The sequence below is a fragment of the Xiphophorus hellerii genome, chromosome 5 (assembly GCF_003331165.1).
Source record: "Xiphophorus hellerii strain 12219 chromosome 5, Xiphophorus_hellerii-4.1, whole genome shotgun sequence".
Classification (NCBI taxonomy): Eukaryota; Metazoa; Chordata; class Actinopteri; order Cyprinodontiformes; family Poeciliidae; genus Xiphophorus; species Xiphophorus hellerii.
The window spans coordinates 13,988,661-14,012,097 of NC_045676.1; the positions used below are offsets into that span (position 1 = coordinate 13,988,661).

The 23,437-nt window shown below is 40.8% G+C and overlaps 2 protein-coding genes across 5 annotated transcripts in view; one reads left to right on the forward strand and one right to left on the reverse strand.

Annotated features, from left to right (window-relative positions):
• The window catches only part of fam184b (family with sequence similarity 184 member B), a 35,203-nt gene extending 27,291 nt beyond the window's left edge, over positions 1–7,912 (forward strand). For 3 of the 4 annotated variants that reach the window (XM_032563717.1, XM_032563714.1, XM_032563715.1), the window contains 6 exons: positions 198–313; positions 1,586–1,942; positions 2,028–2,142; positions 3,699–3,806; positions 5,405–5,793; positions 7,280–7,912. In XM_032563717.1, the coding sequence (XP_032419608.1) occupies positions 198–313; positions 1,586–1,942; positions 2,028–2,142; positions 3,699–3,806; positions 5,405–5,793; positions 7,280–7,352 (1,158 nt within the window). In that variant the 3' untranslated portion in view covers positions 7,353–7,912. The remainder of the gene's footprint in view (positions 1–197; positions 314–1,585; positions 1,943–2,027; positions 2,143–3,698; positions 3,807–5,404; positions 5,794–7,279) is intronic. The other variant, XM_032563718.1, reaches the window with a different exon arrangement.
• A 4,980-nt stretch (positions 7,913–12,892) lies between these two features.
• Positions 12,893–22,457, reverse strand: haspin (histone H3 associated protein kinase). Its single transcript, XM_032564212.1, has 17 exons — positions 22,389–22,457; positions 22,032–22,225; positions 21,224–21,376; positions 20,695–20,817; positions 20,401–20,535; positions 18,488–20,132; positions 17,757–17,901; positions 17,504–17,655; positions 17,240–17,428; positions 16,256–16,341; positions 16,042–16,104; positions 15,873–15,964; positions 15,610–15,689; positions 15,407–15,495; positions 14,400–14,542; positions 14,211–14,313; positions 12,893–13,579 (listed from the first exon to the last, which is right to left on the reverse strand). Exons 2-17 carry the CDS (start codon positions 22,187–22,189, stop codon positions 13,378–13,380), a joined length of 3,558 nt encoding a protein of 1,185 aa, XP_032420103.1. The 5' UTR covers positions 22,190–22,225; positions 22,389–22,457; the 3' UTR covers positions 12,893–13,377.
• Positions 22,458–23,437: the final 980 nt, after the last annotated feature.

A 23,437-nucleotide genomic window follows, 5' to 3' on the forward strand; every position in this document is an offset into this window, starting at 1 on the left:
AGCAGCTCACACCTGATATCATTATCTTTGATATCAATAAAATCCTCCAGAGCTGTGGGATTGAGCCAGCACAGCATGGTGCTCCGCGCAGCAGAACTAACTGCATGAAAAACAGAAATCTGACTCTGAACGGAGAGGCGAGCTCTGGAAGTTTCCTCTAACTGCTCTTTATCTGTTGTGCTTTTGTACGGGTGCAGGACCTGAAGCAGCAGAACCAGTACCAAGTGTTCGAGCGACAGCTGGACGAGAGTCGCTGTGCCATGCTGGAGCTCCAGAGAGAAAACACGGCACTGAAAAAGCAACTGCAGGAAAGGTACAAAGAAAAAGATTTATTTCGCCGTTAGACACCTTTCACTCTTCTGCAGCCACAGGGTTATATAGGGTGTTAATTCCTCCTTAAACTACTTCATTTTGCCACATTAAATCAACAAAATAGGAAGCTTATGAGGGGGGGATTGAATGATATGGAGCAACACAAAATAGTGCTTAATTGTAAAGTGGAAGGAAAATTGTATGTCTTACTTTTATTTCCAACTATATATCTGGAAAATGAGTAGTGGCTCAGGCATTTGTATTCAGCCCTCTTAAATCTAAGACATAAATATGCTTTGATCTAAACTGTTTAACACCATGTATCAACGTGGAGATGGTGTGTTGGGGATAATGAGCAGTGAGTTTTTCACCTCTTGCATGCTTTGCATGCAAGATAAAAAGTCGACTTATCTGACTTGAGGTCCTTTTCCCCCTTTTCTGCTGCATCTCCTACCTGGATTGTGCCAAACTGGAAATTGAATTTCTATACTTTCTTTCAACAGAGGTTTCCTTTATGGTAATCTCCCATAAAGGCCAGCTTTTTAAAGTGAACCACTAGTAATCTTCCTGTCAACAGAATCTCCCACCTGAGCTTTGGATCTTTGCAGCTTCTCTAAAGTTACTTGCTTCAAAATTATCCACAACTTTCTCTTATCTGTCTGCTGTGTTCTTTGGTCTCCATGATGTGTTCATGAAATGCCAGACTGTTCTCTTTTTCCCCCCACTTTACAACTATTTACTACTTTGCAAATAATAGTGTCTATCACATAAAATCCTGGTGAGACTCAGTGAAGTTTGTGGTTGTAACATGACAAAATTGAAAAAGTTCAATTTACATAAATATTGCAAAATGCTGTATTTGGTGTAAAAGTGATTATTCTCACAACATGACATTTTGATCTGGTTGTTTAATATTTGGATCTACAGTAGGTTCAAATATTAAACTGTGCAGGGACTCCACTAATCAGAAACTGTAAAAATTTAAGCCTTCATAAAAAAACGGATAGGTAGCAAGGAAAAAAAGTTCAAGCTACACTAAACATAGTTCATTAAGAAGAATGGGATCAGTAGGATTTACTATATAAATTGAAAATGAACAGAAGATTGAAAACTCTCCCTGTTCTGGACCAGGATATAAATCTAGATGTAGACTGACTTGACAACTTTCCTTGATCTGTTAAAGTATGTTTATTTGGTTGTGCATATTAGCATTTTCTGCTGAAGACAAGATCATCATAGTGCTTATTCTTTTGGATGTTTCTCCTCTTCGTAGGTCCGTGAAGAAGAATTCAGAGGTTGAGGGGAAAGAGGAGGAGAGCACAGACATGAGGAAGAACAGAGACGCTCAGCTGGAGGAGGAAGCACAACATCTGAAGGAGGAGGTGGAGAAACTGAGGGTGGAAATGGAGAAACTCGAGGAGTCCCAGAAACACTGGGAGGAGAAGAAAGAGGATGACCTGAAAGAGGAGGAGGTGGACGAGGAGAAGAAGAAAGAGCGAGAGGAGGAGAAAAGGAAAGAGGAGGTAGAGGAGATCAGAAGGGAGCACAAGAGGGAGATGCAGAGTTTGGTTTCGGAGTATAGCAGTGCGCAGAACCACTTGCAAGCTCGCATAGTGGCTTTGGAGAACGAGTGAGTAGAGAAGAGGAGGAGAAAACGAGAACGCTCCAGATTAGGAACGTGAGAAACGTTGTGTGTTTGTTTGATTTACCTGCAGACTGCGGGAGCGAGAGGAACGCTGCAGGAGGAGGGAGCCTCGATGTGACGACATGTCTCTGGGGAGACTCCAGGAGCGGCTCATGGAGAGAGATCAGCTCATTAAACGCTTAGTGGTGAGAATACACACATGAACACAAGTTTAACCTAGATTTTTTTTAATGCAATAAAAGTCTATAAAACACGCAAACATGCAAAGTCTATAAAAAAGCTAATCTTGATATAGAAAATCATTAAATAGATCTGAGTTTTAGTTTAAAATCCAGTTGTTATCCAAACTTACAGAACTGACAAGATGCTAAAAAAGGAGCTTTATCTGTTGCAGTTGGGAATGACAAATTGAAATCACTGAACATGAGACACCAGACTCTTTATGGTGTGTCAGGAAGGAAGAGGATGAGTTTGACTTTGGGAGCAATAACAGTCCAAAAAAAAAAAAAAATCTAATGAGTTTCTTGCATGCTTGAAATGAGACCTTTACACTATGAACGGTGCTATAAATGAGCCACGAATGGAGCCCTGCAGACTGCAAGCCTGTTTTCATTTATTTAAATTAGATCACATGTTCTTTAAAGCTGTAGACAGGCATCGCTTGCCTTTTGGAGTGTTTGGTTTGACCCAGCCTGAAAAATGATATCCGCAAACCTTTGATTCACTATGTAGTCTATTTCTAAGAAATGTTGTGATTGTTAAATATGTTCTATCCTTAAGTTAAACCGACCATCATGGATTAGAGATGATGAGTCATTTATGAATGGCATATCCCAACTTTCTAATAAAATCAATGACGTGTTTATGCTTAAAAAGCTCAGGAGCTTTAAGGTGCAGTAAAATAACACGATGCGTTTTAACAGCATTGAATGCAACTTAAATCGCTCACTAGTGACCATCTGGATCAGTTCCTTCCATCTTTATTTTATTTTGCTTCATTTTGTGATTTAGTTAAACCCAAAGCCAATTGCAATAAAGTTTTCTTTAAATAAAGACAGTTGTCAGGCAATTCTGGTTGCCACATCGCCGGAGGTGGATCAGCTGCGTGTCAGGTAGCATTTATTTCATCTATGCATTTTATCTTTCCAAGCTGCTTTTTGTTTCAAATAGCTTAACAACAACAAAAAAAATCTGCAAATTGTTTTTTTTTTTTCCCGCGAATAATTTAGGGTTACTGTACATTCCATTGAAAAATTTGAATATCTGTAATGTTTTGAATTTAATTTTTTTTTTACACAAACTTATTGTGCGAATCATCATTTCCGATGTTTGGATGATTTTTCCATCAGTTCCAGCTCCAAGCAGCAGCTTTGGGTAAATAAGCGGTGCTTTGTGAGACCAAGCATTTAGGCAGCCTGAATGGTTGCCATGGATGATTTCTAAAACATGCATTAAAGAATCAAAGCAACACTCCAGGTATGTTTTTAATGAGGGAATAACTTTATAATGTACAGTTGATTTTACAAAATGCCCCCTCTTTAAAACCTTCTCAGAGTAATTCTCATTAATTGTGTGTGGTCATTTGTAAAGGAAGAGACGCCGTTCTAATAAAGTGTCCTCTGACACGGTGCTGTGTGGGCCATCTGTGTGGCATAAGGCAGATTAGCCTAGTTGCTCACAGAGCACAAAAACAAGAACAACCAGGCCAGTCAAAGTCCTTCCTCGTCCTCCTTCCCCACAGGAAGAGAGGCATCAGCTGCAGCTCCACCCTCCCGTCGCCGGGGACAACAGCACTCTCAGGCCCCGTGACAGCAAGTCTCGCCCCGGCAGCGTCACGCCAACCATGAGGGTGAGTTTGGCAGTTTGACGCATGTCCACAAAGTCATCAAACACAGCCTCCCTTCCTCACTGAAGGGTTTTCTGAGCTGAGGCCAGATTGTGTTTTTGATGCTGGAGATCGTCGACTTGACAGCCCACTTCTCTGTTGTACAGGCTTGGCGCTGCAGTCTAAGGACTCCATTAGGCTCGTTTTATTTACATCACTTAAAAACAATAAAAACTTGGATTTATGCATGAGCTTTTCTCTATGTTGTGTGGCTGTTTGTCAGTGAGAAACCTTATATGGAAATACTAAACAGCTTTGAAAAAGTAGAAACTGCTTGAGCTTTCTTCTAGTTGTTTTGATATAACCACAAAGCGTAGTGTACTCCAGTGGGATTTATGTGATATGCCAACATAAAGTAATCATTTTGAAACGGGAGAAAAAAGATACATCCTTTTCCATATTTTATGTTTTATTTGTGTAAAAAAGCTTGACATTTATTTGTATTCACTCACTTTCACTCTGATACTCCTAAATAAAATAAAATGCAAAGAGATGTCTTCAGAAGTCCCCTGATTAATAAAAAGAGTGTTGCTGTGTGTAATTTAATTTAAACCCAACCGTTCTCTGAAGGCCACATAAGTTTTCTAGAGAACAAACAGCATCATGAAGACCAACGAACACAGCAGGCAGGTCAGAGAAAAAGTTGTGCAGAAGTTTAAAGCAGAGTGAGCTTCTAACTCAATATCCCAAGATTCAAACATCATCTCACAGAGCTCTGCTCAACCCGTCGGCTGAAAATTTAAAGAGTATGGCTCGGCTGCAAACCTACCAAGCTATGGCCAGGCGTCTAATCTGAAAGGCAGGGAAAGGAGAGGGATAATTTGATAGGTAGACATGCCCAATTATCTGCTGTGGATTTTAAAAATCTGACATTTATGACATTTATGGAAGAATGAGAAACAGAAAGTCACCGTTGAAATGAATCAATAAAAAGATCTGTTAGCATTTTGTCTTGAGCAAAGTATGAGACACAACTCTGGTCAGATAAGACCAAAATTGAACGTTTTAGCCAGCATGCTGAGTGGTAGAAAACTAGCATTGCCCTAAACACACCTTCCATGGTAGTGGCAGCATCATGCCTTAAGGACAAAAATCTTTAAACTGCAATCCAGCAGGGTGATTCTTAACACACATACAGAGCTACAGTTCAATGCTTTAGTTCAAAGTGTACGTTATAATGGCCTAGTCAAAGTCCAGATCTAAATGAAGGTGAGACTTTAAAAGTGATGCTCACACACTGTGTTTACAAGCTGACAGAACTTGAACTGTTTTGCAAAACTAAAAAAAGTCTAATATAATTTTCCTTCAACTTCACAGCTATAAATTACTGTAGTTTGTGTTGCTGTATCACTTAAAGCCTCCCAGGAACAGAGGCCTGTGGCTGAACGTGACAAAATGTCAAATAATTGAAAGAGTATGAAGTGAGTAAAGGCTGAAAGACAGATTAATGCCAGCTCTTTGTTTTGTGGCATTGGTGGTTTTTCTAGGTACCAACCAGTCAAAGCTCTGACAATTGACAACAGGAAGCAATAAATGTGATTGTGATTCTCTTTCTCTGGCAGAGAAAGGATGGGGAGTCTCCTCCGCGCGTCACCAGCATCCCCAGCACCGCTGCCTACGACAGGAGCATCTTCCTTTCCCATTCCTCTTCATCGTCTTCCTCCTCCGTGCATCCACACTCCTCAACACTTCCACACCAGTCCAGCTCCCATCCCCACATCTCTCCCCACTACTCCACCTCCTCTCTTCCACACAAGCACACCTCCCTCTCTCTGAGCCAACATTCCTCCCCGTCCCTCCCTCGCTCCCCCAGGTCCCGAACGTCCTGCATCCCTCCCACCCCGGCGCCAACCGCTCCCCTGCCCGTCTGCCCCTCATCTCAGACAGGCATCCGATACGTGTCCCCCTCCTGTCAGGAGCCACACTCGTACATGCAGGCCCAGTCAATCAGGTATGAATTTTCTGATGTTTGAGCTTTCACTTTTGAGACAAAGCATAACCTCAATGTGTCTCCATAATCAAAGGCAGCCAAAAAAAAAAGAAAAAGAAAAAAGATTTAAACAGGAACTCTTTGGAATGCTGATTAACTACCTTTTAGTCACCTCAAGCGACTGCGTTCGTCACCCGGTGCAGTCTTCACTCTGAGATGTAGGCGTTTGTGATTTCCCATCTTACTGGCAGATCAGAGTCTTGGGAAATGTCAGAGTGAAAAATAGGATCACAGATCTGCTTCAGGAAGAAGCTTCTTTGGCACCTTTTCCGTGATGCTTCAACTCAGTACTCATGAACTCAAAGTGGCCAATAAAAGTCAGAGAATATGCTGCTGAACTTCGTATTTGAAACTTTGTTTGATACCTTTGAGAAATGTGGTTTATTTCCCCCTATTTGTCCTCTTGACTCCCTATTAATAAACGCAGTAGGACGAGATGATAAGAAGAGAGGTTCTGTCCTTGTTCTTCCTGGTTCCCTGAGGTGGTGCTCCTGTTTCCTCGCTGAACCTCAGAGCTTCAGATGTAGAAATGTCTCCTTTATGGCTGAGCTCTGTTAAATTGACAGCTCCACTAAGTGAACAATAGAAATTGATTCATCTAAATACCACACTAAAAATACTTCTACTATTAATAGGCTTAGGTTTTCTATACATTACAGCATAATTACCTGCTCTGTCACTCAGCAACTGTGCATGGACAGGAAACATAGACAGCACGCACATTAGACGAGGACCCGACAAAGAACAGACACACAGGTGGAGTTAAATACACAGGGGGTAATCAAGGAACGAGAAACACCTGGGAGTAATCGAGGGGAGAACAGGACAACACAGAGACACAGAAAACTCTAAATAAACACACAGAAAACACAGAACATGACAGTAAAGAGTGTAGCGTAACTTTGACATTAGCTACTTAAAACTGTAGCTAATATATACATATACATAAAATATACATAACAACAGTGCTGCTAAAAATTTTTTTTAATTTTTTCATCGGCCGGAGTATCCAAAGATTTTTTTCAACATTTTCTTAGCCTATAGGAAGCTGTTTGTTTACTAATCATATCTAAATCTTTGTGGTCTTCTCAGATCAGTTGGATTAAATTTAACACAGGCAGATTTTGTTCACTAATTCAATGACTTCTTAAAGAATTGAATTATTTGGGAATAAAAGTGTAAAAGATGCTCACAACAGATGAGCAACAAACCTTTCCCATTTTATGAGTAAATATTTTGAAAACCATGAATGTTTTTCCTTCTACTTTACAATTATGCATAACATTATGTGGGCTAATCACATAAAATCCATTTAAAAACATTGAGGTTTGAGGTTGCAGCGTAACAAATGTTCAAAGGGTAAGATTTCTTATGCAAGGTACTTTATAAGTACATTTGTTTTTTCTTAAAAAGATAATATATGTGTTTTTTTCGCATGTGTTTTTAGGGGCCCATACCTGGAGCAGAGGGGGACAGAAGGGCTGAAGCAGGAGTGGTTCACCAAATACTTCTCCTTCTAAGCACAAATACACACACACACACACACACACACAGAAGCTGCAAAAACATCTCATACAAGGTTCATTGCTTCTTTTACAGAGAAAGACTGATAATAACAAACACACACACACACGCAAACAGACAAAACCTTTAAAGCACAGCAGTTCACACAGTCACAAACAGACATATTTATGGGCTCATCACCAGCAAGGACATCTCAGACATTGCCTCAAAGCTCAACCAAAAAGTGCTTCTCAACACATGCCTGACCTCTTCTCAGAACATAAGCCTGCCAGATAAAACTTTCTATAATCGTTTTTTTTTTTCCAAAGGCAGTCTTCCTTTTTTAACGCAGCTGTTTTTCTTGACCCATCACAGAGTTACTTCAGGCAAGTGAGCATTTTTCTTTTCCTAACCAACAACAACCAAGTGTTTCATCAAGTGTGGAAGCGGTTAACATATTCAGTCCAGAGTCAACATAAAGACGGACACACGAGGCCCATGATATCATGTTTGTTTCGATGCAAAAATGTAAGATACTCCTTAATGAAAACTGAATAAACATATTTTGTTTTTGTAAGTGTCTCTTTCTTGTCAGTTTTATGGAAGAGTATATTTGTCACTGTTTTTATGAGTTCACAGATGGAAAAAACTTTATCAAACTGTTAGAAAGACTTAAAGAGAATACTTTTGCTTAAGGTAAAATTTTTGCTTAAATTTTTAAACATCCTATATTGATGATTTTGTGGATTATTTTTTTTTAGATTTTCTCTTTCATGTTTCAGATTCATCCACGATAAAATTTACAGACCTCTCCCTTCTTTGTAAGTGGAGCAACTTGAAAATTTGGTGGTGTATCAAATTTCGCCCCTAGAGTTTAGTCCCACACAAAAAAAGCAAAAAGCATTTTTTTGTGTGTGTGTGGAGTCAAGTTTTGCCAATCATCAACTTAAAAGACCCGTATTTTTATAATTATAGAATAGAATAGAATAGAGTAGAATAGAATAGAATAGAAGTACTTTATTCATCCCAGCAGGGAAATTACTTCGCAGTTACAGCATAGAGACAAGACACAATAACAACTACCACTGAGTAGTAGTTGTAGATAAAATAAAAATAAAAAAAATAAAATATAAAATGCTATAAATTGTAAAATATAAAATGCTGTTAATATAAAAAGCAACTTAAGAGCAGTCCTTGCAAAGATTCAAAAAATGCAGATATGTATATGTAAATATATGTACAGCAAGTGTGCCACAGTGCAGTTGTGCAAAATTGGACTGATTAGTGCAGAACAATGATTTAGCTTTTATTGTACAGTGAGATGGCATGTAGCAGGAAGGATTTCCTGTATCTGTCCCTACAACAGCGGAGCTGGAGCAGTCTATGTGAGAAGGTGCTCCGCTGTCTGTCCACTATGTTGTGGAGAGGGTGCTGTTTATTGTCCATAATAGACATAACCTTCTTCAGTGTCCTCCTCTCCACCACAGTTTCCAGGGACTCCAGCCTTAGTCCCAGTACAGAGCCAGCTTCCTGATGATTTTGTCCAGTCTATTAGAGTCGCTGGCTCTGATGCTGCTTCCCCAACACACAGCAGCAAAGAAGATGGCACCGGCAACAACACTGTGATAAAAGGTCTCCAACATCTTGCTGCACACATTGAAGGATCTCAGCTTCCTTAAAAAATAGAGTCTGCTCATCCCCTTCTTGCACACAGCGTCAGTGTTAGATGCCCAGTCCAGTCTGTTGCCGATTACAACTCCCAGGTATTTGTAATCCTCCACCTCCTCCACCACTTCCCCTTTGATCTTCAGTGGCCGTGAAGGTATCTTCTTCCTTCTGAAGTCAATCACCATCTCTCTGGTCTTACTAATGTTGAGCCTCAGGTGATTCTGCTCAGACCACTCCACAAAGCTGTCCACCAGTGTCCTGTACTCCCCCTCCCCTCCATCCCCTATACACCCGACAACCGCTGAGTCATCAGAAAACTTCTGTAGGTGACATGACTCAGAGTTGTAATGGAAATCAGTGGTGTACAGGGTGAAGAGAAAGGGAGAAAGCACAGTTCCCTGTGGAGCTCCTACATCACTGACCACCACATCAGACAGGACACTGCCCAGACGGACAAACTGTGGCCTGCCTGTCAAGTAGTCAGTCACCCAGGAGATCACTGAGTCGCTGACACCCATCCTCCGCAGCTTCTCACCCAGCAGCAGAGGCTGGATGGTGTTGAAGGCACTGGAGAAATCAAAGAATGTGATTCTCACAGTGTCTCCTCCACCATCCAGGTGCGAAAGTGCTCGTTGCAGCAGGAAGATGACGGCATCGTCAACTCCTAAGTGGGGCTGGTAGGCAAATTGCAGGGGGTCTAGAAACGTCCTCACCCGAGGCCTCAGCTGGGCCAGGACCAGTCTCTCCATGACTTTCATCACATGAGATGTGAGAGCAACTGGTCTGTAGTCTTCTGGGTCGGATGGCCTTGGCTTCTTGGGAACAGGAACCACATGTGATGTCTTCCACCGCAGCGGGACTCTCTCCAGCCTCAAGCTCAGGTTGTACATGTGTGCCAGTACAGGGGACAGCTGGCCGGAGCAGGTCTTCAGGATCCGTGGTGTAATGCCATCAGGTCCTGCAGCCTTCCCCTGGTGTAATCGCTCCAACTGTCTCTTAACCTGGCCTGTAGTCACCGTTAGCTGGGGGTAGGTGTTGTTGTCTGCAGTGGAGATGGGGGGCTGAAGGAGAGGTGGTGTGCTGGAGAATGCCGGTAGGTGGATTGAACAACTTGGGGCAGTGTGGATGTGTGGGGGGCTGCTGGTGGTAGGGGAGTAGCAGGAGGTGAGCTAAACCTGTTGAAAAACTGGTTGAACTGGTTTGCTCTATCCAGGCTCCCAGATGTCTGTGTGTCCTTCCTCTTCATCCCAGTGATGTGTTCCATTCCTTTCCACACATCTCTCACACTGTTCTGCTTGAGTTTAGACTCAAGCTTCCTCCTGTAGTTGTCCTTGCATGTCCTCAGTGTCTCTCTGAGTTCACGCTGGACTCTCCTCTGCTCCTCCTTATCTCCAGACCTGAAAGCCATCTTCTTTTTGTTTAGAAGTGCCTTCAGGTCACTGGTAATCCAGGGTTTGTTGTTGGAGAAGCAGCGCACGGTCCGGGCTGGCATGACAGTGTCCTCACAGATTCTGATGTAGTCCGTGATGCAGTCAGACATGTTGTCGATGTCCTCCCCATGAGGCCCACAGAGCACATTCCAGTCTGTCGACCCAAAGCAGTCCTGCAGTGCCTCAGCTGCCTCCTGTGTCCACCTCCTCACCGTCCTGATGCGCACAGGCTGCCTACTCACTAGAGGGACATACTTGGGAGTCATCCTTACCAAGATGTGGTCCGACCTGCCAAGGGGGGGCAGGGCTGTGGCGCTGTATGCATCTTTGGCATTAGCATACAGGAGATCCAGCATTTTGTTTTCCCTGGTGGGACAGTCAACATACTGCTGGAAGTTGTGTAGAGTTTTGTCCAATGAGGCATGGTTAAAGTCACCTGTGATGACCATGAAGGCGTCCGGGTGTTGAGTCTGGAGTTTGGCTGCGGTAGAGCTGATGACGTCACAGGCCACCGCTGCATCAGCTGATGGGGGAATGTAAATAGCGATCAATTAAATCATTGATCATTAATCATTAAATGCCATTTCAAATGATTTCCCTGTGTTGACTTAAGACCTGGTACAGAACGTCTCCATTACACCAGCCGTCCCCCTGCCTTCCCTCCAAAAATAGTCTGAGTGTTAGTGACTTGGTTCTTGATTACTTTCTGTCACCAAGTAATTATACAATGATTCATATGCGAATCATCTGAGCTACTCCATTAAATGTGTGAAAATAATCACCAGTTCAGCGCCGGAAGAGATGTGGAGGAGATTTTTTGCTGAAGCCCATAAAGATGTCCAAATAAAGAGACCAAACGAAACACTCAAAAAGAGCGGGTGTTGCCAAGCAACAAGAAATTAATCAAGCCTTAATTTGAGATCGACGCCCGCCCTGTGGCGGGCATGACGTCATGCATTTAAAAGACTTCTGTATAAAAAAAAGACGCCATGAGAAGTGTGCATTTCATTACACTGTAAAATCACAAAGTTTAGGATGTTCTGAAAATAATGATACCAAACAAGGTAAGGTAAATAGTTTTTATGGTGAAAATATAAGGGTAAATTCAAAATTAGACCAAAACGGCCATTTAGACCCAAGACTCCATTAAAGCACAAAGTCACAACTGACCTTGTTTAATATCTTGTATAAATTACCTATGTATTTGCCTTTATAGATATATAGATAAACAGTGATGTCAGTAATGCGTTACTTAGTTACTCATCTGACTTCTGTTCAGTAAATATGAATTAACGTTACTATTTCTAATCCTGAAATCAGTGGGTGTTACTATATTTGTCGTTTTACTTAGTAAAAGTAGAACGACAAATATAGCCACTCGTCATTTTACTCCCCGCAAGAAGTTTCGGGGAGTGACGTCTCGTGTAATACCACACAGCAACACTATGTAAACAATGGAGGGAGGAAAGAGATGCATGTTTTATAGCTGGAAATACAAATTCAAATATACTTGATTGATCCCAAAGGGAAATCAAATACAAATGAAATTAATACATTTTAAAGAATAGAATAGAATAGAATTACTTTATTCATCCCAGCAGGGAAATTATTTCGCAGTTACAGCAGCATAGAGACAAGACACACAACAACCACCACTGAGTAGCAATTGTAGACAAAATAAAAATAGAAATAAAATATAACATGCTGTTAATATAAAAGCAACTTAGAGCAGTCCTTGCAAAGATTCAAAAAATGCAGATACAGTATGTATATGTAAATATATGTACAGCAAGTGTGCCACAGTGCAGTTGTGCAAAATTGGACTGATTAGTGCAGAACAATGATTTAGCTTTTATTGTACAGTGAGATGGCATGTGGCAGGAAGGATGACAATATCAAGTTTTGATGTTTACTCACTGTGCTGGCAAAAAGGAGAATAATGAGTGATTTCCAGCACTTACAAAAGACATTTATTGGTGAGGCTGAACGGGGAAAAGTTTAGCCTCTAGAGCAGGCATCTTCAAATCCAGGCCTTGAGGGTTGGTGTCCTACAGGTTTTTGATGTGGCTCTGTTCCACTATGTCCGAGTCAAATAATCAGGTCATTAGCAGGACTCTGGAGAGCACTAAGGAGGTAATTCAGCCGTTTGTTTGAGGTGTGTTGAACCAGGGATACATACAAGCAGGCCTGACTGGATTTGAGGACTCGTGCTCTAGAGTGATGTGAGGTCATGTGATCTGACAAGTGATGGATGCATCATGGTAAGAGACACAAAATAATCTTTGTGAAGTTATGAAGAAGCCTTTGCACAGTGGTTGTCCTATCATCAATACAAGTGAACATTTAATGCAACAGTGGAAACAAATCTTGTTAAATTGCAGGAGCTTGTTGAAATTATGCCACAAGGGCAATGTTTAATAAAAGTTAAAGGTAATCCAACAAAATAAAAGTGATTTTTCTTTTGTTGGCTAGGCAATGTACAAATAAGCTTATATCAATTTATATTGAGCTCCATCTCTAAGTAGAGATTTATGAGTAATGCCACATCATGGGATAAAACAAAGAAAATACAATCAATTTCTAATAAAAAGTTAAGTAACCCATCCCATTCAAATACCAAATCAGACTCAGGTTGCAGTCAATTTACTTGCAGTACAATTCAAAGCAATAACATTTCAAGATTACAAAATAATCACAAAAGTGAATCATACAGAATCAGCATGCTGTATGCAAGTAACGTAAAGGTCAACAACAACGGAGAGGAACGACTATAAAAAGTCCTAAAAATAAAAAAGCTCAACACTAATAACATTAAACAGGATATAGAGACATGCAATCCTGCTCACTCACAAATTATTTTAATGTGCTACTTCTGCTTATTACAGAGTCACATGGTTTTCTTTGTGTGAATCTCCATACAGTTATGTTGTCTGTGCCTAAACCACTACCGAAACATCGGGCAGTTCTGCAGAGTGTCTGTGGCAGAGCTGTACTGGAGGACGTCGTCATAGAAACGGGTCAGTTCCTCTCGCGCATTCTTGGTGCCCCTCCCCCCTGAACTCTTGTACTTCATTGAAAGCAGCTTAGAGCACAGGTAGTGGAGCCACAACACGTTGGTGCGAGGGTGGTAGCTGCTCCACTTGTTTCTTTAGAGATGAAACAGAAACAAGAAATCAGTACTACAGCTAAGCACTGGGGGAAAAAGTAAGATAATTCCCTGGAGTTCTCTGAGCCTGTTGTACACCCATGAACCATCACAAGGTTCCAGCGTTAGAAAAAGACTTATTTTAAATTTAAAGCAACAATAAGTGGATAACTTTGAATTAACTGTGGGTTTTCTCTAATTCACAGGCTCAAAAGTAAACAGGCCCAAACAAACACACACTTCCCAAATAATTGGATAAATGTCTCCAGGTGATGTTGCAGAAAAGCATCTAGTATCCTTCTGACTGGATGTTAATATGTTTGGATGAATCATTTCGACTTATACAGTCATTGTGGTCAAACAGAAGAATTACTTTATCATTAATGTCTTCAGAGTTTAAATCTACAACCTGTGGGACAGTAAACAGATTTTAAGAAATAAATGTATTATAACATCCTCAATATGCATCATTATTCTGCTACTCCTATGACTGAAGCCCTGAAGACTCATTTAGCATGCACCAACACCTAACATGATTCATGAAGCATCCATCATACAGATGCCAGCAACACCCAAACAAACATCTCTAAGCAGAACAGTTTCACAACATGAGCTACTAAAGCACCACTGACCCGTTTTCCTGTCTCATCAGTCTGTAGATTTCAAACTGGTAGTCTCCCTGACCCATGAAGAGCTCCTCGTCTTTTGAGATGTCACAGGAAACAGTCAGATCATCTGGAGGGAACAACATGTTCTACTGTTGGGCGGTTTTTAAGCCAAACCATGCAGCACGAGCGTTGCATGATATAACAAAAACTGACCAATTTCTAGCCTGGAGAGGGAATAGTCGATGATGCGGACCAGAACGCCTTTGGTTTCCATGCTGTGAACTTCTCCGTCGAGGAGGAATGTCCCCGTCTTCTCTCTGGTGGCTTTCACAAGCACATTCCCCCAGTGGAGGTCCCTGTATTACACAGTGAAAGTGCTCAGTATTTTAGGGTTACGGGATATCAGCATTTTAACAATATGGCTCAACTAACAGCTAGAGGTGCACCAATTAGTCATTTAGAGGTCCAAATAGCACCATTGGGTCAGAATCCCGCTTCATTAAATGCATCATATGTAGGAACTTCCTTTGTTTTTAGACAAAGTACTGGTGAACTAAATATTTTTAGTGAAGTTAATTGCAGGGTCTCTAATCACAATTTCTCACAAATAAAGCCACATTTTGAGTTCAAAAACCCATTTTTGTTGCTAAATTATTGAATAGACAGATGTATGAGCTCAGCAACAAACATAGTTTAACTGTTATTCATCAAATTGATGCTATAATACCCATTCAGCTTTCATGTCCTTCAGGAACCCCTGGTCATTCATCCCATCCCATCGTTTTGTGAAGCAAAAAATAACTTCTAGTGGGCCAAGACAAATGGCTGTTATGTGAAGAATATGCGAGTACCAGAAAGGTTCTGACCGAAACCTTTGCATACATTAAAATAATAAAAAGGATAGCATTTAAAACACTACATGCTAAAATCAATGTAATTAATGAATTAAAATTAAAGCCTTAAAGTTCTGACCCATGCTTTGATTCATAAACCGGAATGATCGTGTAATTACCAACTTTTCTCTTGAATTCAAAACTGTTCCCCTATACAATGATGTGTAATAATTTTATGTTTTATTCTTTAATAAAACAAATATTTAATAAGCAAGTCAAGATAGAAACCGACATCAGCCAGGAAAAATCTTGGTGCATCTCTGCTGTAGGCACCGATTCGGGTTCTAGAAGAATTTAAAATCACAGATGCATCCACTTTTACTCCACCTGTGTTCGAAATGCAGCTCCTGCTCAGCAACAGCCAAGGCAACGGTGACCTGATGAAGGACGCTCTTCGCCACCACAAACGACGCCAACTTAACACAATGATGGCTTGAATTAACACATGCCAAACAAGATGAAAACTGTCTCACAATGTTTTGTTTTCACATCAGATGGACACCCCAGAGCTAAAGGTTTTTTGAACTTACCGTTCCATTGCTGTTCTCCAGGTCAACGCCTCCAAACTCAAACTCAAGGATTATGAACAAGTGATCTTCCTCAAAGAAATCTGTGCAAAAATTCACAAAAAGAGACTCCATGAAACATTAAAACAAATGCTGGTCCTCAAATGGTTTTTCAGCACTTTTAAATGGAGAAATGTGCTTTTCATTTCTGTTCATCAGCCAATAACAACAAAATCTGAAATCTTTCGATTTCAACAACATAATGGCTATTATCACTTTAAACAAACCTGGCCGGTCATTCTCAGATCCTTTGCGTTTGTCAAACGCGTCCCATGCTTTCAGGAACTCTGGTGGGTAGCAGCCTTGAACGCAATGAAGGCTGGGAGGAAACGACACGCATCGAGTTAAATCAACACAGATGAGACCTTCTCAACTGAAACAAAGAAATAAACTCACTCATTGAGTCCAATAAAGCCATGAGTCTGATTCTGCTGCTTCTCTTTCAGGTGGCTCAGCTCCCTGGTGAAAAAAAAACATCCGATCAAAGCTCGTCATCATTGCAGCTCAGCTGGACGATTCTGAAGTGGCTTCAAATTCTCCTCATTCTCAATGGCTACATGTAGACATCACAGTCTGGCTATTCTGGGAATGTACCTAGAATACCACTCACTTGGAGATAATAATCTCAGGAAGGATTTCTCCAAAGGTCTTCTGGTCCTCTCCATTCACCTTCTTGCTGCCCTCTAGTGGAATAACCTGAAAACAAAAGAGTGAGTGTACTGTACTGTTAAAGTACACAGTTTCATTTGTGACTAACCGGAATTTTGTGAAAAATTATTTTAGCATTGATTTCTCACTCAGAGATTGATATTCAGTGAGCGTATCCTAATAGGGAAATACTGTAATGCTTTAAACAGCTGATGTTCTTCATTACAGATGACAGGACAATGGTCATTTGGATGCATGTTCAGACTTTGGGTGGACAGACAAATATAGACCAATGTATGAATGGATTTAAAAACAAAAAAAAACAATGAATTATGAAAATAAAAACAGATAGAAGGATTGCTGAACTACAGTACAGACCAAAAGTTTGGACACACCTTCTAATTCAATGGGTTTTCTTTATTTTCATGACTATTTATAAGGCAAGAAATCCCACTTATTAACCTGACAGGGCATACCTATGAAGTGAAAACCATTTCAGGTGACTACCTCTTGAAGCTCATCAAGAAAATGCAGAGTGTGTGCAAAGCAGTAATCGCAGCAAAAGGTTGCTACTTTGAAAATATAAGGGGTATTTTCAGTTGTTTTACACGTTTTTGTTTAGTGCATATTTTCACATGTGTTATTCATAGTTTTGATGCCTTCAGTGTGAATCTACAATGTCAATAGTCATGAAAATAAAGGAAACTCATTGAATTAAAAGGTGTGTCCAAACTTTTGGTCTGTACTGTATGTTGACAGACAACTGTCAAACAGGGCCGGGAATAAAGTCTGGAGATGCTGCAATTTTTCTATTCTGTTTTACTTTTCCAATAATTATGCAAATCTGCGAAAATATTTCAATGAAATCCTGCAGATCAAATTTTTTTTAAGTGAAACCTCTTTGCTCTAAGTGAAGCATGTTAAGGGTAGATGATAATGCACATACTTTGAGAGCCACCATCTCTCCCGCGGCGTTGGTGGTAGAGAAGACCTCCCCAAATGTTCCTTCACCAATCTTCACACACCGCTTCATCCGGTGAGGGAGAATACACTCTTCCCAGGACAGAGGACACTGCTGGCCGCACTCAGCATACACTTTTTCAGCATCTGTCAGATCTTGATCTTCACACACAACCTTAACAAAAAAATAAATAAAAACTATAACATTATTCCATAACATGTCAGTAGGTGTGTGTACTGAATGTTTTACCAGGGAGTGCTGGTGAAGCAGCTGCGCCTGGAGGCGTTTGGGCAGTGGAGGGGGTAGTGGACTGGTAAAGAGATCCTGGCTCATGTATGGTGGCCTCATCTTTAGGGGAGTGGACGTCGGTGACCCAGCCACACTCCTTGGAGTGAGTTGCACTGACGAGAGGAAGAGAAGTGGGGGGGAGGGGTCGGTCAATAACAATCACATCTGAATATTTTGCGTCGCACCACTTAGAAATGCTGTGAGATATTATTACCCCTGCTTTTGCGATGAACAGAGAGTGCAGCTTTGAGGCGGCCCCAGGTGTGTGTGCTGGGTGTGAAATCAGTCAGCAGAGATGACAGGTTGAGCGGATTCATCCTCGGTGGAGTACAGAAATTGACTGCAGCTGCCAGCAACTCCTATAAATAAAGTGTGTTAACTTCATAAAGACACAATTCCTGCTTGGTTTGTGATTATGAGAAGCACTTGGGACAAATACAACTAGAGAACAAAAAAAACAAACAAACAAACAAAAAAGAATAGATCATGCTGTGAAGATGCATCAGGAGAGACAGACAAATTGCACAAAAATGATTGGAAGATGGATAAAACTTAATACAGGAAAACCCTGAAAGAAAATCTCTGGGTTGCAGCAGACTTCCAGCAGGAGAACCCAAAACACACAGTAAGAAAGAAAAGAGAACCGATTAACTCCAAGCATGTTCAAGTGACAGAACAGCCCAGTCAAAGCCCAGTCTCCAATTGATCTCCAAATCAAAATGAGAATTTTTGTCTTGGAAATTCAAAATAATTCTCTATGAAGTAGAAAACTGAATACATTTTTTTCTTGTAGCTCAACCTCAGTTTGGTCTGTTGCATAAAATATCAGTGAAATTAACCTCAGTTATTGAAATGTGACAAAATGTGAAAAGGCATGTGTGAATATTTGCACTCTAGCCGTCATCAGTTTTGACTCGGATGTGTTTGTGTGTGTGCGACTCTCACATCAGTGTGCGTGGAAATCAGCTCGTTGATGCTGCAGTTCACAGCTGTGCTGGTGCCCTGCTTCTTCCTGAACGCCTGCGCTCCAGCAGCGCCCCTGTTCTTCCAGCGGCTCACGCTCATTCCGCTAACACACGCCTTCCTCGCCATCCCGCTCCTGTCTGATGATGGGCTCCTCTGTTTGGGGGCCCGAGACCCCTTCTCTCTGTTGGGGAAACTTTTGATGGATTTTTTGACTTCTTTATTAGAGCTGATGCTTTTTGAAGCAGTTCTCAGGGAGCTGGCGTCTTCACTGCACTCATTGTCGGAGAAATGACCGGTCTGGTCATCACTAGATGAGTCTGAGAAGCTGGTTAAAGATTTAAGCGTACCATCTTTCGGCTGCAAAATGTCTGTCAACTCTGAAAGAGATAGTTTATTGACTTTAACAACAGCACATGAGGTCAACGAAGCCTCCTTCAGCTCTGAAATGTCCGACGACTCTGCTTTAGTTTCTGGATTGTGTTCATACTGCGAGCCCTGGAGATGCAGCTGAGAGAGTGAAAGTTTCTTTATCTGAACCACGCATTCCTCTGTACATATTGTGCTCTTTGCCGTTTTGGCATCTTCATCGGTTAACCGTGTTGGTGCTCCTCTGGCAGCTGGGGATTGTGTCTCCATTATTTCCTCATAGCTGTTTTGAGCGTCCAAGTTCTCCCCGTTTACTTCTCCGCTGAAGAGTTCAGGAAATTTCAAAACATTCACAACGTGGTCATCACTGGCTGAATCTGCAATGTCCATATTAGAAACTGGTGACCCGTAATCGCTGGTTTTACTGATACGAACCGATTCTTCTAAACAAAAATCAAAAGTTTGACTCCAATCTGTGGAAGAAGGTACTACTTTTGATTCGGGGCTCAATAGCTCCAAGCAGGATGAGTCTGAGGTCTGACTGGAAAGCTGAGTAGTGGGGATGAAGTTTAATCTCTGTAGCTGAACCGTACAGGGCTGGCTCAGACATCTCTCCTTCAGAGCCTCGATCAACCACTCCAACCTTCCTGCTGCCGATACAAACACACTGCTGCTTTCAATTTCTGACTTCCCACTGTCCAAGTCTCCGCGGTGGCATTCGGCATCGTTGCTGCAAACCCTTCTGCCTGACTCAGAAAATAAATCAAGCGACTGTTCCTCACTGTGATGCAGATTTGCTTCTTTCTGCAAGGAAAGTGATGCAGGAAGTCGCAGTAAATCTGGGTCTTCTTGGAAAGTGTTCAACACGCCTATAGAGCTGCCCAGAGCAGACGGAGGAGAGGCAACCTGACTGGGGAACTTTGGGTGTCTTCGCTTGTTGAAGTTGGGCATCGAGGGCGTGGAGCAGAAGATGGGTTTGCTCGGAACGGATCCGAGGCTGTTCTCTGCTAACTCGTTAAGGGAGATCTCTCTGAAAGGCTCGGTGGACCTTGGAGCATTCACTGAGTTCTCTGCGCTTGACAGGCCAAACACTGGAGGGGCCCTACGTCTCCTGGAGGGATGTTGATTCACGCTGGAACCAAATGGTCTGGAAATGAAGTCGTCTGACGAGTTGAGTAAACTGACTGTAGCTTCAGGTTTGGTGGAAGCGGCGCGTCTGCGACGGGTTACGAAGCGGCCACCAGACGGAAGGCGAACACTGGCATAAGAAAAAGGAGATACAAAGAGTATTTGCTCTATGCTTTTTATGCAATTGTTATTCTGAAGTGTTATTTTGTTGGTTTTGGCTTTGTGTTTATTATGTGCTTCATCATCAACATGCCTATGAGACAAGAGGTGGAAATTAGCCAAACTGGCTATAATCTTGTGTATTTACATGCAAGTATTCATTAATAGGTATTGTCCCATTTTTAAAAAATAAAGTTGAACTTCCATTTCATAATACTGGACACCAACTGACCACATACCTGGAGTTCATCCTCGTTTTAGCTTGGATTTTTTGCAGTTTCGGTACAGATGTTTCGCTCTCACTCTCACTGGTGGTAAAAACTCCCCGACCTCTCCGTCTTGTGAACACAGGTACAGATCCTATCTGTTTTGACCTGATAAAGTACAGATCGTATCAGAAAGACAGCAGGGCAAGCAGAATTCAGAACACCTCACGAGGCTAGGGAAATTTTTAAGGCAAGGTACAAAGAGTTGAAATTGCTCTAACTTAAAATCATGCTAGTAGAAAATATTTACATGAACCAAACACAGACCTGGTTGTTTTTCTACGCTTTGTGGGTAAAGGCGGCTTCATGATGCTCTCCCCATAGTTGCTGGTCTCCGATTGACACAGAACGGCCTTCTGCTTACTACTGGAAACACCTCTGTTCTTCCCTCTATGTAGCAAGAGGTAAATGTACATTATATCAGCAAATACTGTGATTGTTAGACCAAAACAGTTGAAAAACATGTCATGATGTTGAAAGTTTCACTGCAAAGTTCAATAAAATCAAACATACGTTCCCCCGAAAAAGGTTTCTACACACTTTCAACTTTACAATCACAAACTTGAATGTGGTCTAATGGGATCTTATGTGACAGAGAATAAATGAATACACTTTATTAATCAGAGAGGCCCAACTTTGTATTCTATCAAATAAAATCCTAATAAAATACACTGACATTTGCAGTTGTAAAGTGACAGAATGTGATTTAATTTAGCAGGTGTTAATACTTTTTGGAGGCACTGGAAATAATATCCAATGAAAAGAAAATGAAATTGAGATTAGTTTTCTCACACACCGAGTTTTCTTGGTCGGTGCCGGATTAGGAGGAGATGGACCAGTGTTCTCCTCATCAGTCATGTTTTTATCAGTGAAGCTCTTCAAGCACAGCATGGCTTTTTTCTTGGCAGGACGGTCTGCTCTTTGACCGTCATCCGTTGTGTACCTTCCCCTGTAACATTACAAACACAAGAAGAGAGGGTGTAAAATGCAGAGGTGTTGAAACAAAAACAAACATTGCAAGTTCCTGTCAGACTGTTATGGTCCAATCTCACTGGATGATCAGTGAGCTTCCAATCTCAAGATGAGATTCTGGATTAAACTCATACAAAAAATTTATTTTAAAGCTATTGGCTTCATGATTTTTTTTTATACATGAATCTTGCAAGAAATTCTTAAGAACTCCCCTGAACAAAAAGGGGGAAAACTATTTTATAAAATGGAATTTAGTTTGACACTACTTTTTGGTATAAATTTTGACAATTTTATTCCAAGTTAAGGAATTGACTTGAAAAAAGACAAATTAAAGTGACAATTTATGAAACCTGAATACAAATGATCTTAAAAGAAAGTCCATATTTTTCCAGATCTTTTCTGAGTGCATGAATTATGCAGCTCTGCAGAATTAAGTCAGAACATGCATTCAAAGATATACGTATTGATTCAAATAATTAAGACCGTGAGAGGCAGAGTTTCCGCTGAGTAAACACTTCATAATTACACGAGTTGAGTCCAGACATTTAATTTTGCATAGGATATTTAACCCAGTCTGTTGTACAAATATGAGCAGTAAGAATGTTGGAGCCAGGATGAGGCCTTGAACCCACCGTGCCTTGCGGGGTTTTGCGGCCTCAAGCACAGACAAGTCATCAGATGACGGGGTGCTGTCGAAAGCCTTCCTTCGGTCTTCAGGAGAAATCCAAGCCGAAACCTTCCGCCTCAGCTTACCGTAGGTTTTCAGAAACATCGGCTCAAATGGCTTCATGTTTCACATAAATTCAGCTAGAGCCGTGTTTAGGATCTAAAGTTGTCAAAAATACAACAGAAACGACGTGAAACCGCCTGACGTTGCTACAGAAAGAAGTTCTTCTTGAGAGCTGATTAAAATATTAACACACCTACGCAGTTTTTAAACAAATTCTAGCAGAATGATTTATTCAAGTAAGAGGCAAAGCGTGTCTTACGTGCTTTCCTGTGGGATGAATCTTCTCTCCATTCGAAACATCCAAGAACCGCTTCTTGTTCAAATTTCCGTAACAACGGTGATTGGTCAAAAACTCGTGTAAGTGTCACTACAGCGCCGCCGAATGGATCGGAGTAATTACAACATGTGGACCATAATATAGGTCCACATGTTGTAAATGTAGGCAAATGCACATATTACATAGAAATATTAGAATAAAAAGTTAATTAAATTTTTAATCTAATTAATTACCTTATATAAAATTGTAATATAAATATAAAAACAATTTGATGATGACATCTTTCTGTCCGTCCATCCATAGGTTTATGACAACATAAACCTAAGTACTGCATTAAATAAATAACCCATTAGTTTTTGAGTCATGGTTTTATTACAAAGAAAGAAAGAAAGAAACGATTTTTCTTACTTTATAGAGGAAAAACACATACTTTTTTTTTTTTACTCAGAACAATGAACCCTGCATTTACTAAACAACTCTTGTTTAAAAAAGAATGCTCTCTGCCAGAGATTACGTTTGAATCCAACCTGACAATGTGTGTAATAATTTGATTTAACCACCAGGGGTCCTTACACTACCACACTATTCCTGTCTGTATTTTCAAACCCAAATGTTTAGCAGAAATCTTTCATTGATGTGAAGAAGAATCACGAAGACTGTTTTTACCATCATGAATGGATTTTATTTAAGATTTACACTTAAAAATCGAACAAAGAAAGCAAGGATTAAAACATTTCTTAATATTTTAAAGGTTTTTTTCAGTCTGTAACTGTAAAGGAAACCAAGAAGGACTTCAATGTACCTTCATTGCTCGTAATGAATATAATTTTTCAGTGAAACTCTCAGCTCAGATAAGGTGTTTACTTCTGAGAAAAAAAAATCAATTAAGCTTAAGATAAGCATCTGTGTCATGACAGAGATTATTTTAACTAAGTTATTCTTAGATAAATAATAAATCACACACGGCTGTAACATGTTAAAAAGGAAACACATCTGTATCCTTTTCCACAGCATTTATGTTTCCTGTTTTT

Bases quoted from the DNA above. Each gene is read 5' to 3' on its own strand.
- haspin (XM_032564212.1), bottom strand. From the start codon at position 22,189: ATGAAGCCATTTGAGCCGATGTTTCTGAAAACCTACGGTAAGCTGAGG. The intron at 20,818-21,223 runs GTGTGTGAGAAA...CTTGCTACATAG, and splicing joins GCACCGACCAAGAAAACTCG to AGGGAAGAACAGAGGTGTTT. The intron at 20,133-20,400 runs GTATGTGGTCAG...TTCTTATGCCAG, and splicing joins AAAACGAGGATGAACTCCAG to TGTTCGCCTTCCGTCTGGTG.